This window comes from Stenella coeruleoalba, assembly GCF_951394435.1.
Source record: "Stenella coeruleoalba genome assembly, chromosome: 5".
Taxonomy (NCBI): domain Eukaryota; kingdom Metazoa; phylum Chordata; class Mammalia; order Artiodactyla; family Delphinidae; genus Stenella; species Stenella coeruleoalba.
This window is the reverse complement of record NC_137150.1, coordinates 133,125,543-133,142,306: the sequence shown is the minus strand read 5'-3', so window position 1 is coordinate 133,142,306 and position 16,764 is coordinate 133,125,543. Positions and strand designations below refer to the sequence as shown.

Here is a 16,764-nt window from a genome sequence, read left to right as displayed (position 1 = left end):
AATCTTCACCAATTTTCCAACTTCCTCATGAAGATTACTGGTGAGTAGCAACGAGAAATATCTCTCTCTCACACACCCCCGCACACATATACCTACTACTGCTTCATCACCTCTAGATTGGCCTTGCATTTGACCTTGCTGTTTCATCATTTTGGACAATGCATTAGAAAAGAAAACATTATAGTATACATATTATTATTAAAGTTTGTGTGCTGATTATTTGTGATTTGGGTATTATTTAATTTGTGTAAAAGCTTTTCTGGCTGAAGATGCCAATCATTCTTCTGCTATTAAACTCACAGTAACTGATCATTCTTTGTGCATTCTATCCAAGCTGGATCCTCCAGATAGCCACTGCCTTTACCTCAAGGGAGCGACGGTGGCTTTCCTTAATGATGAAGTTTGGAATTTGTCAAATGTACAACAGGGAAAATATCTTTATATCCTTTTTTTCTACTGACTTGAGTTTCTGGCTTGAAATTTACCTTGTATTCTCATCATTAAGTTCTTTAATAATAATAATAATAATAATAATAATAGCAACTAACTTTCATTGAACATGCCAAACAGTGTTCCCAGTGCTTTATAGGTATTAATTTATTTAAATATTAAAACAGCCCTGTGAAAGTTAAGTACTACATTATCCCTGTGTCACAGGTAAAGAAACTGAAGGACAGAAAGGTTAGTACATGCCTAAGGATGTAGCTAGCAAGTGGCAGGACAGGAATCACACCCAGGCAGTCTCGCTCGTTTCTGAATGAGAAACTATAGAATACATGGAAGAGTTTGCTTCGTTTTTAACCCGGCATTATGGAAATTACAGATCACTTTGACAGGCTGCGTCTTTACTCCTATGGTGGTGCCATTGTGTTAAACATTTCAGAATAGTTATCAAAATTAAGAGTTTGTGGGGGGTTTTTTTGTTTTTTGGCGAGTTTTTTTTGGCTGCGCGGCTTGTGGGATCTTGGTTCCCCGAGCAGGAATTGAACCCGCCTCCCCTGCATTGGAAGGGCAGAGTCTTAACCACTGGACCACCAAGGAAGTCCCATGTGGGGTGTTTTTAAGAATATCAATACTAGGAAATCTTCATCAAATGAAGATGGGTTTGATTTTTTTAAATGGAAGTGATTCAGTAACAAATCTAGTGAATGAAATCGATCATTCCATTTTGGTAAAAGTAATGAAGAGTTTTCTTGAGAATATGAGAGCAGTTCCAAAAGAAAGGTCCAAACCTCTTTAGAGCAGGGTCAACTTAAGAATAAACGTTTTATTTCTAAGACGCCTGTTTTAAAGGCAGCTGTACTTGGTAAAAACTTTAATATAGTGGATAAAAAATAAGTTCTCATTACTTAATAGAATATAATTGTGCGTGAAGAAAGAGACTTGCACAACCGTATGTTTGTCTCACTGAATATCATTCTTTATTTTTATTAAATGTGCATTGTTACAAATGCGTGACGTGTACAAAGGCCAGCCTCCTCTAAGAGCAATGGCAGACTTAATACAGAGCTTTCAAATAGTTGAATAATATTTAATTAGTATACTGCATATGTTGATTTTTAAAGAGTACACATTTCAAAACCAGAACATCCCCTTAATGTAGTGAATGTGTGTGTTTAATGTATTTCTGATTAAATATTTTCATATTAAATTTGGAAAATAAACTTAATTTTCAACTTTCTAAAAGAATTCTTTAAATTTCAACTTTAAATAATGACACATTCAATAACATTGTAATTATCAAGAATACCATGGGATGTTAATGACAGAGACCATGTATTAAAAGTAACATAAGTTAGTATGTTTTGAATCTTTCATGTCAGAAGGTAGCCTGGCTGCTAAGCCTGCGTTACTTAATAACTTAAATCTCTCACTTGCTCCCCTTTCTCCCCACCATGAGATTTTAACCTATTTGACAAATCCATGGACCATACTGAAACGTGCCATGTTCATATGAAATGTTAAACTTCCTGAATCAGACTTCAGTCCTCACTTGTGCACACCCCCTCAGTTGCATCACACATGAGCCAGTTGCTGCTTGTGATTTAACATAGCAATCTCCTTCCAGTTGTGTGATTATATGCCATAAATAATTCTCCTGTACTAGCAGTTATATAGACTCTCAGTTCTAATATTATAATTTCAAGTAAATGACTAGAGTTTTAAATTTTACCCTGCTTTTTAATTCTCTTAGTGGCATATATTACACACACAGATTATTAACTTTCCTGCATATGTATTTATTAGCTGGTTTAATAAATAAATGTGCACCCAAAGTAAGAGAGATAAGTGCTAAAATTGTTTTTTAACTAAAAATAACATAAGTGGCGCTAAAATGAAACCCTGACCCCATTCTGTTACCATCCATTTGGGATAACACTAGTCATTACTTACGACAGGCATTAGGCTTCTTTCATCTCTTGTCCTTAGAAGTTTAGGCTCTATTATGTCACCGTCTCTCTCAAATCAGTTCCCCCATTTTCCTGTTTTAGAGGTAAACATGACAGCTTACAGAATTTCTATTAAAAAAAAAAAATAGGTGACCTGCCTAGTACCTTCTGCTTATCAAATGGTTTTATTTACTCCTCTCTCCTTTACGTTGCCACCTTAACAGTCTTTCCAGCTACGTATCTTAAAAGATGTGATGGAGAAGTTATCAACTGGTGTTTTTAGGTATGCTAAATGACCAAATTATTGTTCTTGTTTATTTTTCTATTTTCCAGGAGATAAAATGGGCATTCCCATTTTTGTTTCCGCTTTCTCAGTACACCTCTTGCCTCCATATTTTATTATTTTGCTTAAATAGCTGCTCTTTAGTATTTCTCGAAGTGTATATACACCAGTATGCATTCCCTAAGATAGACGTGGTTCGTTAGTTTTCCTTACTCCATTCCATACTGTACCTCACCCTTTGCTTATCCTCATCACCCCTCCCAAAGCAACTTGAAATAACCTACAGGTTGACAAGAAAGTACAATTTTTTTTTCAGCTGGATCTGTTTATCAAAAAAGAGAGAATGCATAAAATAGGTATTTTCCCCCCTTCAAAATTTAACTGCTTTTAACAGTGGAAATGGACAAATTTGATTTAAAGTAATAGAGTTGAACTATAGCAACTTTAAACTACTATGCTGTGTGCTCTGTTCATCTTTAACTAGACATTTCTAATAATTTCATTCTTCCTCAGACCTCAGTTGGATGAACCCATTCCACTATACGAGGCAAAAGTTACCATGGAAGTTGTTCAGAAAAATCAAGGAAGAAAGAAGCAAGTTGTTCAATTTTAATTTTGTTCTTTCTCAGACCTCAGTTGGATGAACCTATTCCAGTATTGAAGCCAGAGTTTCCTTGCAAATTGCTCAGAAAAGTCAAGGAAGATAAAAGCAAATTTTTATGTTTTCAAGCACGTTTTCCTGCTGAGACACGATGCTCAGAGTTATCTGAAGTATTTGAAAAGTATTTGGAAACAACGTACAGACGGGTCAAGACAATTCTAAAATTTAACATCTAAAGGGAATATTCTGAAAGCCTTTTAAATTATTGTTCCTATATATTTGCCTCTTAAAAAATTCTTTACATGAAGAAGACTGCTTTCAGCAGAAGCCACGCTACTCTGATAAAGCTGTTGGAGTCTTGCTATGTCAAAATAACATTACTTTTGTTATCAACTCCATTCTCAACCCCTTCCTTCTTTAACATCCTTTGCTGTCGTAATTTAATACTTTGAATATATTTTCAAGTCTCAAAGGATCTAGCCCATTGAAAGCTAAATTTTTTTTTCAAATATTCATTCACTCCAGGGTTTCCTCAGGATCGAACGGGAGCATCACGGTAACTCGTCCGTGACCACTGCAGTGTTTGCGTGGAAGGCTGCAGTGCCGATGCTTGGGAAGCGGGGCGGGAGACTGCGCTTGCGTAGCCGGCGTGCTGATTTCCTGTTGGGGCTCTCTGTTTCGGGGGAAGGGGAAGGAGGCCCAGGCTTCCCTCCAGCTCTGGACGTCGCCGCTGCGCTCTGGAAGCTTATCGAAGGGGCAGCTCAAGTGTGACGTTTCGTTTTCATCCTGGCGCCGTGCCTGGGGCTCATCACACCCTGCTGCGGATTTGAACAGCGCTCATCTATTCCGGTGCGCAGGACCGCGTGCTTCCCAGCCACCTAGCACCCGGCGACCCGACTACAGCCGAGGACCCAACCAGACCGCCAACGCGGCGTCCGGCGAGGCCCAGAGCCCTCTCGTGCCCTCGGCCTCAGAGGAACACAGCCGGGGGCGGGGCCTCGCGAGCGCCGTACGGCACACGCGCCGAGAGACGCCGCGAGGGCGGGGCTACGTCGGGGCGGGGCCGCGGCGCGCGGGAAGCGCCAGGGGTTGCTGCGGGTCGGGTCCTCGGCCTCCGAGGCGCGTGATGGCACTGTCGGTGCCCGGCTACTCGCCCAGTTTCAAAAGGCCGCCAGAGACATTGCGGCTCCGACGGAAAAGGGGCCGGAGCCTTGGGGCCGCCTCTCCGACCGAGGAGCGGCCCGAGCCGGCGACCCGCCGCGCCGCCCTGACGGCCGGGCTGCCCCTCCGCCCTTTCCCGGCAGCGGGCAGAGGCGGCGGCGGCCCGGCCGTGTCCCGAAGGAACCCCTTCGCCCGCCTGGACAACCGGCCGCGGGCCGCCGCCGAGCCTCCCAGCGTGCCGTCCCGCGGCCAGCAGGAGGCGCCGGGCCCGGTGAGTGTCTTCGTGCCTGGGAGCCGAGGGGCTCTCGTAGTTCGTGGGTCGATTCGGCTGTGAAGTAGAGATGGCGGGTTCTTGCGTTCCAGGAGCGAAATGGGCGCGAAGCCGAAGCCGCCCGCGGCCTCAGGGGGCCCCGAGCCCTGGGGATGGCTGCCCTGCGAAGTCGGGGCGGCGTGAAGTGCGCTTCACAAGCTGCCGCGGGACTTGCGGGGCCTTCCCATCCTGAGGAGTGGACCCCGCCGCCCCGCCCGGCGCGCGGCGGGGGAGTTTGGGCTGCAGCCGTCTGGTGGGGGGTTGGAGATCAGTGGGAAGAGAGCTTCGAGTAATCCTGGCACTACTCCTGGAAGGCCACCGTTTGATGGGAAGGTTACAGGACCCTCTTTCCTGCGTGATTCAGTGCCTGCCTTCTCACACGCTCAAAATTGTTCTGGGGTTGGGGGAATGTTGAGTATTGATGGGGTCAGAATTTACTAGTATTTGTCTTACCCCACAACCTTTTGGATCTTTTGAACTGAGATTATTGATTACTGAGTTCTTAGTTGCGCAAATCACCTGCCCTTTTCTTGGTCCATTTTGATAGTAAAGTTCAGGCACAAAACAAGTGAAATCCTCTGTTATACTGATTTGCGCTCACGTGAATTCCTGCACTTGCTGAGAAACTTGTATGCCAGGTAAAGGTCTACATGTTTAAAGCGAACTCCAGCATCATTTATAATTTAAAAGGACCATTTTTTAACCTCAGTTTTTAGATTCTAATCAAGAAAATGATTTGCTCTGGGAAGAGAAGATTCCTGAAAGAACAGCCGTTACTGAATTACCCCAGGTAATACTTTTTAAATGTCATTAGAGTGTATATTCTTATAACATAAGTGTATACTTCTCAGAAGTGTTTTACTTGGAAAATAGTTTCACAGAGAGCCCCAAGTGATCATCTCTACCAGGGTTGAAAAGATGGCAGGCGTCAGCCTTGGTAAAGGACTTTTATGTTGTGGCAATGTTTATAATGGCACCAGTGCCAAAGCAGGCGTAGATGTGGGTTTTCTTTCTGCCCCCAACAGTTTTCACGCTCTTCTGTAGGTAGTGACAACTCCAGCTCATCACTCAGAGCCAGTGCCTCCAGGCTCAGCTGCTTTTTGAACTTCATCCTTCACTGCATCTTCAAACCAAATCCCCAAATTAGTTCCACAGGTTGTGGTATATCACTGAACCTCCCTACCACCACCATACACACAGAAACTCTTCTTGATTCCATTCCTCAGCTGCTTCTTTCGTGATAGTTTAACAAATGCATAGATTGTCCTAATGGGAGCAGGCTAGAAGAGTTCCCAAGACCCAGTCTCCCTTCCTTGCAAATAAATGGCCTTTGGGTCTCTTGGAAATAGTTCCCTCTTCCCCGTTATTTTTTAATAATGTCATCTAGAAGAATTATTGTAACGTGGAGAATACTGACTTGACAGCAAAACAGTTGGGGAGGAATTTTTGAGGTCGGCAAATGCTTCTTAAATATGGCCTCTAAGAACCCAACCTAAGTTACCTGCAAGAGCAACTTAGACCTGGTTCCAGAGTTTTAGAGGCTTAAAAAGTGCTTTTTAAAAAATACTTGGAAGATTTCTGCTTTGATAGCAGTATCAATAGTAGATGTTTTTAAATCATGATCGTGAAAATAGTATGTCTCTTGTAACTAAACTATATAGAACTATAATAAACTAAAAAGTGAAACCTGCCCTTCCACCAGCCTCAACAAGAAATTCCCACTTTCCAGAGATAACATCACTGTTAATGGTTTAGTGTGGCTCTTTCCGGACTCTTTCACAGTGTGTAGTATATGTTCAGTGTTATTTATTGTACCGTTCATAACATTTTGAAATTTCAGTGGTCATGAGTATGTTAGTTGATGAATTCTATAGATTGAAGGGGTTTTTTCCATGGTACTCTACTAATTTTTGTGTTCTTTGTTTTCTGAAAGACTCCTCATGTATCATTCTCCGAATCTGATATTCCGTCCTCAGAAAGTACTGAGTTACCTGTGGACTGGAGTATTAAAACTCGACTCCTTTTCGCCTCTTCTCAACCCTTTACCTGGGCAGATCATTTGAAAGCACAGGAAGAGGCTCAAGGTGTCATCCAGCATTGTAGGGCAACAGAAGTTACTTTGCCTCAAAGTATACAGGTAATTCTGTAAGAAAATAGCTATGCTTAAAAGTAACAAATTAAGTGTAAAATGTACTTCTCTGCAAAATATCAGAGATATTTCCTTCCATTAAGTTTTTCTTTTGACATTTAAAGACACAGGGACTTGGGAAATTTTTTGTTTCCCAAATGCTGCTTTCATACTGTTTTTTAAATCAGATTTAGTAACTGCCTGTTAAATTTATAGACCTGTTCTGAGAATTAGTCACTGCTGCAGGCAGGAATTGTTTGAACTACACTATCCTTTTCTAAGGCCTTTTGAGAAAGAAAACATAAGGAAATGAAAAGCAATTGAGGAGTAGGATTGCAAAGACAGATTGGTTATTTTACTGGTTTTCTCACATAATGTATACTGTATTTTTTAAATGCACTAATTCTTACCACCTGGGTGATGGTCTGTTGTAAATTTACAAGAGTTAATGAGTGGCTAGAAAGGTTTTAGAGAAATGTAATTGCGTTACTTTCAAGCAGCTCATCAACTCAAACTAGGTTAAAAGAGATTACCTGAAAGAGGCCTTGGTACATCTTTTTTGATAAATAGATCCATATGATTTGTGATTGGGATTATCGGTTTTTATTGGCTACTTTTGAAACAGTGCTATGAGGGGAGGGGGTTGAATATAGTGTTACACACACGCACGCACACACGCACACATCCAGCCACCCACCTACCACCGCCACAGCCGCCACTCCCCACCACCACCACCCGCCCTGGTGATAAAGAGTGATAGTCACTGTTCTCAAGGATGGTAGAGACAGGCGAATATTCCCATCTGCGTCTAAGCATCCCTTCTGGTATGTGGTTTAACAGACTGTAATGGCTGGGAAGGAAGGTTTTCCCAAACAATAATAAACTACATTTTAGCCCCTGTAACAGTTATTAACACTTTCTTACAGGAAGCAGTAAAGATCCTGAGAATAAGTGTTTGGTATATTCAGTGTCTTTTTAATTAAATTCTGTATTTCTACTGGGGCAAGAACTGTCCAATATCATCTTTGTATTTTAGGATCCCAAACTCTCCACTGAGCTCCGTTGTGCCTTCCAGCAGAGCCTTATCTATTGGCTCCACCCTGCCTTGTCTTGGCTACCATTGTTCCCTCGTATTGGAGCTGACAGAAAAATGGCTGGAAAGACAAACCCTTGGTCAAATGATGAAACCCTGCAACACATTTTAATGAGTGACTGGTAAGATTAGTAAAAATTTGTGCAACCCCTTTTCGCAGTATTTTCTCCTTATTTTATTTATGATGTGGAGATGAGCAGTAGTAGATGGATTTCTGTGTCCTTCTGAATTATTTTATTTAAACTGTAATAACTAACATTTAAATTGTTTACTTTTGGGTAATTCCCTGGCGGTCCAGTGGTTGGGACTTGGCGCTTTCACTGCTGTGGCCCAGGTTCAATCCTGGTCAGGGAACTAAGATCCCACATGCTGCGTGGTGCAGCCAAAAAGAAAAAAAATGTTAATTGTTTACTTTTTTTTAGCTCTTATTCACTCTTTTTTTTTATTTTAATTTTTTTTTGGCCACACTGCACGGCTTGTGGGATCTTAGTTCCCTGACCAAAGGGATCGAACCCATGCTCCCTGCAGTGGAAGCGCAGAGTACTAACCACCAGATGGGGAGGGAATTCCCAGCTCTTGTTCACTCTTTACGTAGTTGTGGAATATATATATAAGTGTTTGATAAATATATAGAGACCTAATTCTTTAACGTTGTTATACTTTTTGCCAGTAGCTGCTTCCCTTCCCATCAGTGGAAGGTACTTATTAAAAGTCAGCAACCAGGGCTTCCCTGGGGGTGCAGTGGTTGAGAGTCCGCCTGCCGATGCAGGGGACACGGGTTCGTGCCCCGGTCTGGGAAGATCCCACATGCCGCGGAGCGGCTGGGCCCGTGAGCCATGGCCGCTGAGCCTGCGCGTCCGGAGCCTGTGCTCTGCAATGGGAGAGGCCACAACAGTGAGAGGCCCGCATACCGCAAAAAAAAAAAAAAAAGCTTTAAAAAAGTCAGCAACCAGGGCTTCCCTGGTAGCGAAGTGGTTAAGAATCCGCCTGCCAATGCAGGGGACACGGGTTCGAGCCCTGGTCCGGGACGATCCCACATGCCGCGGAGCAACTAAGCCGGCGGGCCGCAACTACTGAAGCCCGCGTGCCGCAGCTACCGAAGCCCGCACACCTAGAGCCCCCGTGCTCCGCAACAAGAGAAGCCACTGCAATGAGAAGCCCACGCACCGCAACAAAGAGTAGCCCCCCGCTTGCTGCAACCAGAGAAAAGCCCGTGCGCAGCAACAAAGACCCAACACAGCCAAAAATAAATAAAATAAAATAAATTTATTTAAAAAACAAAAGTCAGCAACCAGTTATCAATTAAGTTTTGTTTAAAGACAAAATGGCTAGTGTTTAAATGGTAAACACTGTTCGTTAAAGTATTTAGAAGTCATCAGTGAGTCCTGTGACCAATTTCAGTCCTTTAAAAAGCCAAGTTCTATGTCATGGCAAAAATTCAGACCATTATCTGTAATATTTGTGTTTTAAATCAGGTGAGTATCAAATTAAATTATACAAAAACTATTTTAGATGTTGAGTTAGTTTTAACAATGCCTAAAGAAAAATGTTTTTCTTCATAGGTGTGTGAGCTTTACTTCTCTGTATAATCTGCTGAAGACAAAACTTTGCCCCTATTTCTACGTTTGTACCTATCAGTTTACTATCCTTTTCCGTGCAGCGGGATTAGCAGGAGATGATGTAATCACGGCTCTCATGTCTCCTACAACTAGAGGTATAAGAGAAGCTATGAAAAACGAAGGTAAAACTATAGGTTTAAAGTGAGAATACCACACTATATAGTAAACACGCCTTAAAAGCTAAAATTTGAACTGTCTTTTAGCAGTTGAATTATCTTCTACCAGTTTTATCTAATTGTTTTAAGAATTATTTTATTCATTTTTTAATTTTTTTTCCAGCGTTTAATTAAGCTGTCCATTATACATAGCTTTAAGTTGTGTTCCCTTCTCTGATCTCTAAACATATATCAAGCTGGAATGTCCCAATCTGAATATACTCCTATAGAAATTCTTTTATAATACAAATTATCTACCCCCTTTTGATAACATGATCTTTAAAGAGGCTCAACTCATTAGTGGGTCATGAAATCTATTCAGTGGACTCATTCAGCACCTTATAAAAAAATGAAATAGAGTAGTATATACTTGATGAAAGAGTACCACATGTAGTGAGACTATGTATTGTCCTGAACCATTTGTTTCAAGGAGATATGTGTGTTGTGAGCTGCCGTCAAGAAAGCATGAAAAGTACTGCTTTAATACATCAGGAGTAAAAACTCATTTTCAAATATACTCTCTACAAGTCGGGCACGCCTGTTTAATTCTTTCAGATTATATTAAAGAAAACATAGTTACATTTTTCTTTTCTCATGTAGGTATTGAATTTTCTTTGCCTTTAATAAAAGAAAGTGGCCATGAGAAGAGGAAAGCGTCTGGAACAAGCTTGGGACATGGGGAGTATGTGATTAAAATAACCTTTTACATCATCTGGTGACTTATGGATTCAGTGTAGAGGAAATAGCTTTAGGAAATGGGAACCCTGACTAACTATTGCAATTTCCTAGGGAGCAAGCAGTCAGCGATGAGGATGAAGAAGAAAGTTTTTCCTGGCTGGAAGAGATGGGTGTGCAAGATAAAATTAAAAAACCAGATGTACTTTCTATCAAGCTGTATCCTTTCAGTTGCTGTTAACTAGAATTTATTTTCATTGAATTAAGTTAGCAATGTAATTTTTTTTTTTTTTTTTTGGCCGTGCCACACAGCATGCGGGATCTTAGTTCCCCGACCAGTTGCCCCCTGAAGTGGAAGCGCAGATTCCTAACCACTGGACCGCCGGGGAATTCCCTTGAGCAATGTAATACTGACTGACAGTTTTATTTAACTATAAACTTAAACTATCTTTAAGATATTAAAACTGATACTCCATCATGACATTAAAAAACCCCTAAGTACCAAAAAGCCATGAACAATTATTAAACTTTTTTAAGTGAAAATATTCTATTTTGGTTAAGTTTGTGAGGGAACTGGAACATATTTTTGACTAGAGGAGAAATCAGTTTTTGTTAGGTATCAATTTCTAGCTAATTCAGATGGTCAAAAAAATCATTTTGATCATTCAGATGCCTTATAATTGCAGTGAAGAGGATTAGCAAGAGCATTTCCAGTTTGGAGTGGGGGAAGAGGGTTCCAGGTGATTCAGGATTAAGATAACTGCTGTTCCTTTTGGTATGGGATTTGCATTTGCAGTTTCCTTGATTGTCATGTCCAGGCGTAAAGAGATACATGAAGTACAAATGGATCACAGACCCGAGTCTGTTGTGTTGGTGAAGGGAACGAATACCTTTACATTGCTAAATTTTTTGATCAACTGTAAGAGTTTAATCGCTACCTCAGGTCCCCAGGCAGGACTTCCACCAACCCTCTTATCACCTATAGCTTTCCGAGGCGCCACAATGCAAATGCTTAAGGTAATTAAAAAAAAAAAAAAATTCTACACTGATCCTCATAACCTAGCTTTTAAAGACATACTTTTCCTTTTTTGATACGATAAATTCTGTATTTTAGTAACTCCTGACATTTTTACATGGTGCGTATTTTCTTTTTCTTTCCTCCCAGTAAAAAAATTCCTTGATATAAAGTTATTATCAAAGGAATTATATGAAAAGTTATATTTGAATTATTGCCATAAGGAAAAGTTGCTTTCTTAAAGTTTGTCTTTCATAGCCAGTGAAAGGATAGAGCCAAGAATGTTATGTTAAATTATAGGTGGTCTCAAAAACTGGATCATGGATAAGTGAAAAGAATAACTATATATCCATATTGTTGAAGAATTACACATGTAATTTTCATGTGTGTTACATATGCTGAAGGTAATAGCAACAGAATCTAATTTTTATTTTTCTAATATTATGCATTGAAAGTGCATTAATCAGAAAGGATACCATATTAAAGTTACATTCTCTAGAACTAATACTTAAATTGACAGCCTCATAACTTGGAGGAGAGGATGCTGGAAACAGAATTACTGAACATTTTTTACTCATGTGACATTCTTTTGATGTCTTATGAACTACTTTTGTTCCTTAACTGTTAAAGAGAGGAATACCCAAATGAGAAGTTATTGATCACATTTTTAGTTAGGGACAAAAGCTTGAGAGATGACCATAATTTTCTTTAAATTATTTTTGAAGGCGCGAAGTGTAAACATGAAGACACAAGCTCCTTCTGGATACAGAGATCAATTTAGTTTGGAGATTACAGGTCCTATCATGCCTCATTCTCTACATTCAATGACTATGCTACTCAGATCTTCACAGAGTGGGTCATTTTCTGCAGGACTGTATACACATGAGCCAACTGCTGTATTTAATATCTGCCCACCGAAGGATAAAGTACTGGATAAGGTAAGTAGACAGCTGGTAAACACATTTAGTTGCAGTTTTCTCAAACTAAATGGATGAAGTCAGTCATTTATGATGAGCCAAACTGGTGTTTCAAGTTATTAAACTGTACTGCTTAATATTATCAATTACAATTACTAAGAGGGAAGGGATAATGACTATAAAGTATTTTTGTGTGTGAGGTAAATTTTATGAATTCAGGCTGTTGTATTCAACACTGACTAAAGAACTTCCCAAACAAAAGGCAAGTTTTCATTGTTCTCTCAGATCCAGAACCTAACAGTACCTGCTTGCTTACTGTGGGGGCGGGGTAAATAAATAATTATGGGTGTTTATTTAGCTGCATAGGCCTTTTTTTCTATAGAACTTTTTCTTAGATTCGGGGAGGGATGAGCTGCTTGTTTCATGTGATCCAGCAGTTTCTAGATATGTATCCACACTTTAATAAAACTGAAGTAGCTGCTTTACAACATATCTGCCTTTAATTTTGGACATACAGCTTTTTACTTAGAGGTAATGAGACCTTTAAAACTATTTTTATCCGTCTGCCAGACTTATAAAAATAACCAAAATTATTATTTTTGGATGCTGTCATTATGCAGAAATTCTTAGGATGAGCTTCTATTGATAATGATAACAATGAATTTGCCCTTACTGAATAAGGCATCTATTTGTCAAAGAGCCCATGGTAATTTTAAAAACTCATCAGTGTTCAAGGACTCTGACAGTGCTTTTTACTGACTTGCATACATATTTCCACAGGAGGCTGTTCATGAGGAGCTTGCCAACTGTGGATTGCACCCTAAAACTCTGGACCACCTTAGTCAAACACCGATACTGGGGAAGTCATCTTTACGGCATGTGGCAATGAGTGACTACATTTATAATTGGAGATCCTGAACACCAAAGTAAGCCTAAAAGGAATCTTTGAGGAAAAAAGCCTTCTAGCAAGGAAATTCAAGATACTTGTATCTTTGGCTTTAAAGTTCACTTTGGAAGTTTAAAGGAATATAGCTTTAAAAATATTCAAATGTTTACAAACATTAACCTTTTACAATACTTTTATTACATGCACTAAGCAGTAAATAGGATTAAGGTTTCAAAATCAACATTTGTTTTTACTTTTTTGATTAAATATTCAGATATGAAGATAAACTTTTTAAAAACTTCAAAAACCAGGCTTCCTTGGTGGCGCAGTGGTTGAGCGTCCGCCTGCCGATGCAGGGGACACGGGTTTGTGCCCGGTCCGGGAGGATCCCACATGCCACGGAGCGGCTGGACCCGTGGGCCGTGGCCGCTGAGCCTGCCCGTCCGGAGCCTGTGCTCCGCAACGGGAGAGGCCACAACAGTGAGGGGCCCGCGTACCGCAAAAAAAAAAAAAAACACTTCAAAAACCTTGAATGAAAATTCTAGATCCATTAACCTAATTATAAATTGGGTAGAAAACTGAGCGTTTCCTTGCAAATGGAAGTTGAGGCTTAGTATCAATTATCTCATGCCATTGTGACTAACAGCATCAGGGCAAAACTATCTTTAACAATTTCCTTAGGATTATTAGCAAGTTCTAGTTATAAAGGTAGAAAACAAATGTAGACAGTATCTACTGAGCTGATTGTTGACGCTTCCACCTTAGTTGTTTTCCTACCTGTTTACAATTCCTCTATTCTCCATACATATTACTTGTTTTAATGCATGTTAACTCAGATGAGGGTATTTTGTATTCCATATAGAATAGGGTTAAGAGTTGTAAAGTATGCTCAGCTGTCATGACAAAGTAGTATTTAATATGTTCTTGTAGGTATTTGTGTATGTGTGTGTATATATACATATATAATTCAAATTTTCTTAAATAAAAATGCTTAGAAATCAAAAGCATTGGGTGAAGAAGTAACAGTAGTGAAGAAGTATGTGTTCACTTTGTAATCCAGAAAATAAACCACCACATTTATTCCAGAGAAGTTTATATTTGGGCCTTAAGCTTTTGAAAATAAAGTTTAGAGACATAGCATATGAATACCACTGTAATACACATGAAATATTCTATCAGACCCTAAAAATTAACATAAACTTAAACTTTCTCATAGTCAACAAAATAGTGGCTGGGTGCCGATTTTATTAGATAAGTTGGTTACAGCATTTTAATTATCATTTTACGTCTATCTAGGTGTAGCTGAAATTCAAAATGCACATCAAAGTAAAACTATATCACAACTCAATGCCATACTAAATGTACTTGGCCTCTGCAGTAAAATTCTAGTCAGACTTCATTTTAACTCCCTTCTCATTCATGGCCCAAGTGGCTTTTGACAGAAATGCAGGACTTAGTGCTGACCATCACACAACATACCACTTTCTTTTTTTTATAACCTCTACAAAATTTAAAGGGGATACAGTGGCGTTAGCCCTGTGGAACAGATCTTGCTTGATTACCTCAATAACACTGGCCCAGTATCTGTCCAGCAGAACCCATTGTGAACTAGTACAAGGTGCACAGCCCTTCACTGACTACAGGCAAGTGTTACAGCAGCCTAGCCATAAGTAAGGGGAGTTGACATCATAGTACAAAATACAGTATAAAAGCGTTATTTAACATTCCACACTGAAGATTACGGATGCCTTCAAACAATCGTTTGGATGTTAGCCACTTAAACAAATACATCACTAAGGTAAACAATATAAACATACCAAAACCTTGTATGGTTAAATACAATTTCCATGGTACAAAAATCAAAGCCTGGAGATGTTTGTACAGATTGCTTTTTACACAATGTCTTAAATTGCCAAATATTTACAACATTAAAGAGGAAATACATTTTGATGCAGAGTAAAATTATCTGAAATGATTAATATAAAACCTCAATCTATCTACGTGAGGCACTCCTGAAGCAAGTGGCATTAGCCATGAGGTCCTTTGGTACAAGGCCCATTGCTTGAAGAACCACAGTAGCTGCTGTGGCTTTAGCATGCTTCTTATTAGGGCTGGCAAAGCTGGGCTGGTAAGCGCTTCCATTTATCAATACCTATTCAAGAAAAACATACAATTGGGCTGGTAAGGGCTTCCATTTCTCAATACCTATTCAAGAAAAACATACAATAAGAACAGCATCAAACTTTAATATCTATTAGCTTTGTAATTTTTTCACTAAATGCTAGAAAGATAATTTACAAAAATATAAAACCCATACCATGTAAGTCAAATAAATCTCAACCCTAAAAGAAGCAAATCATTTGGGAAAAGGGACTTGACTGCAAATTAAGAGCAGGTCTCCAAATTGAAGCGCGGGGGGCGGGGGGGGGGCATGGCGGGAGGGAAGCCTGATAAAAACAATTAGTTCCCCACATTCCACTAGAAAAGGTCAACAAATTGTTCACCAGATTTTGCCCACATCTTTCCCGCCAACATTTAAAAAATAATAGGATATTAACAGGTCACATTAAAGCATATACACATACACACACTCCCAACCCACAAACAATACATTAATCCTGTGATCATATAATGCTTATCCCTCACCCTCTAACATCAAGTTATCAAATTAACAAATGTATACAATTAATGCAGAAATTCATATTTACCCTAAAGAGAAAATGTTTGCGATGATCAGGGCCACTATCATGGACCAAGAGAAATTCAGGTGGTTGCCACCTTCTCTTATTACAGATTTCCATCAAGGCAGACACAGGATGTTTGCCTGCAGAGAAAAAAATAACCAGTTATAATTATCTCCACATCTGAGGCAACAAACTTGAATTCAAGGGGAAGGTGGAACAAGAAGAAATTCAAAACTGTACTCTCACCTGACAGATCTTTCATTGCGGCAGAGAAGTTTCCAGACCTCTTTTGTGCTCTTTCTCCTACTGCAACAAGACCTTAAAAAAAAAACAATGATCACTGAATAAATTTCAAAGCATTAAAATTACAATATAGCAAAACAACTACTCCCTCTATAGGAAACTGAACCTCAATCCAGGCCCTCAAATAGAAGTCAACACCCACCCACTACCCTTGATCTTGACTTCTATTTTGTTGTTTCAATACGTAAATCTATACATTGTCTTCATTTATCTTAGTACTGGAAATTGTACAAAATTAAAATTTTCAGAAAAGTTAATGTGAATACATAAATTGCTATAATTATCAACAACTCCAGATCTGTTTCTTCCTAAGTTTAAAAAGTAGTGGCTCTTTGCAAATGATTTCTAAAGGTTTCTCATCCCTTGAAAAATGATGCTCAGTTTAAGTATGTTCCCCAGAAGTCGAGGATTTTAGGCCAAAAAAAAGTGAGAAAGGCTCTCATGGATAAATGGGTCCATTTCTTTTTCCAGCTAACAAGCGCTTTCTGACTTCAAACATGAGATGTACTCAAAAGACCAACAGCCTCAGCCTCACTTTCCAAAA

General features: G+C 39.7%; 3 protein-coding genes across 7 annotated transcripts in view; 2 read left to right on the top strand and 1 right to left on the bottom strand.

Moving 5' to 3' along the window:
• Positions 1 to 3,332, top strand: part of CRYZL1 (crystallin zeta like 1) — a 34,275-nt gene extending 30,943 nt beyond the window's left edge. For 3 of the 4 annotated variants that reach the window (XM_079923132.1, XM_079923131.1, XM_079923134.1), the window contains 3 exons: positions 335 to 440; positions 2,628 to 2,673; positions 3,187 to 3,332. In XM_079923132.1, coding sequence (XP_079779258.1) covers positions 335 to 440; positions 2,628 to 2,673; positions 3,187 to 3,286 — 252 coding nt within the window. In that variant the 3' untranslated portion in view covers positions 3,287 to 3,332. Of the gene's footprint in view, positions 1 to 334; positions 441 to 2,614; positions 2,674 to 3,186 lie in introns of all 4 variants that reach the window. The other variant, XM_079923133.1, reaches the window with a different exon arrangement.
• A 962-nt stretch (positions 3,333 to 4,294) lies between these two features.
• On the top strand, positions 4,295 to 13,759 carry DONSON (DNA replication fork stabilization factor DONSON). The gene is made up of 10 exons (XM_079923130.1): positions 4,295 to 4,706; positions 5,455 to 5,535; positions 6,679 to 6,882; positions 7,910 to 8,088; positions 9,529 to 9,707; positions 10,341 to 10,422; positions 10,530 to 10,634; positions 11,234 to 11,432; positions 12,156 to 12,368; positions 13,128 to 13,759. Exons 1-10 carry the CDS (start codon positions 4,401 to 4,403, stop codon positions 13,263 to 13,265), a joined length of 1,686 nt encoding a protein of 561 aa, XP_079779256.1. The 5' UTR covers positions 4,295 to 4,400; the 3' UTR covers positions 13,266 to 13,759.
• Positions 13,760 to 13,898: 139 nt separating this feature from the next.
• The window catches only part of SON (SON DNA and RNA binding protein), a 31,591-nt gene continuing 28,725 nt past the window's right edge, over positions 13,899 to 16,764 (bottom strand). Inside the window, exons 10-12 of one of the 2 annotated variants that reach the window (XM_079923122.1) lie at positions 16,164 to 16,235; positions 15,942 to 16,057; positions 13,899 to 15,385 (exon numbers count right to left, since the gene is read on the bottom strand). In XM_079923122.1, coding sequence (XP_079779248.1) covers positions 15,227 to 15,385; positions 15,942 to 16,057; positions 16,164 to 16,235 — 347 coding nt within the window. In that variant the 3' untranslated portion in view covers positions 13,899 to 15,226. Of the gene's footprint in view, positions 15,439 to 15,941; positions 16,058 to 16,163; positions 16,236 to 16,764 lie in introns of both variants that reach the window. The other variant, XM_079923123.1, reaches the window with a different exon arrangement.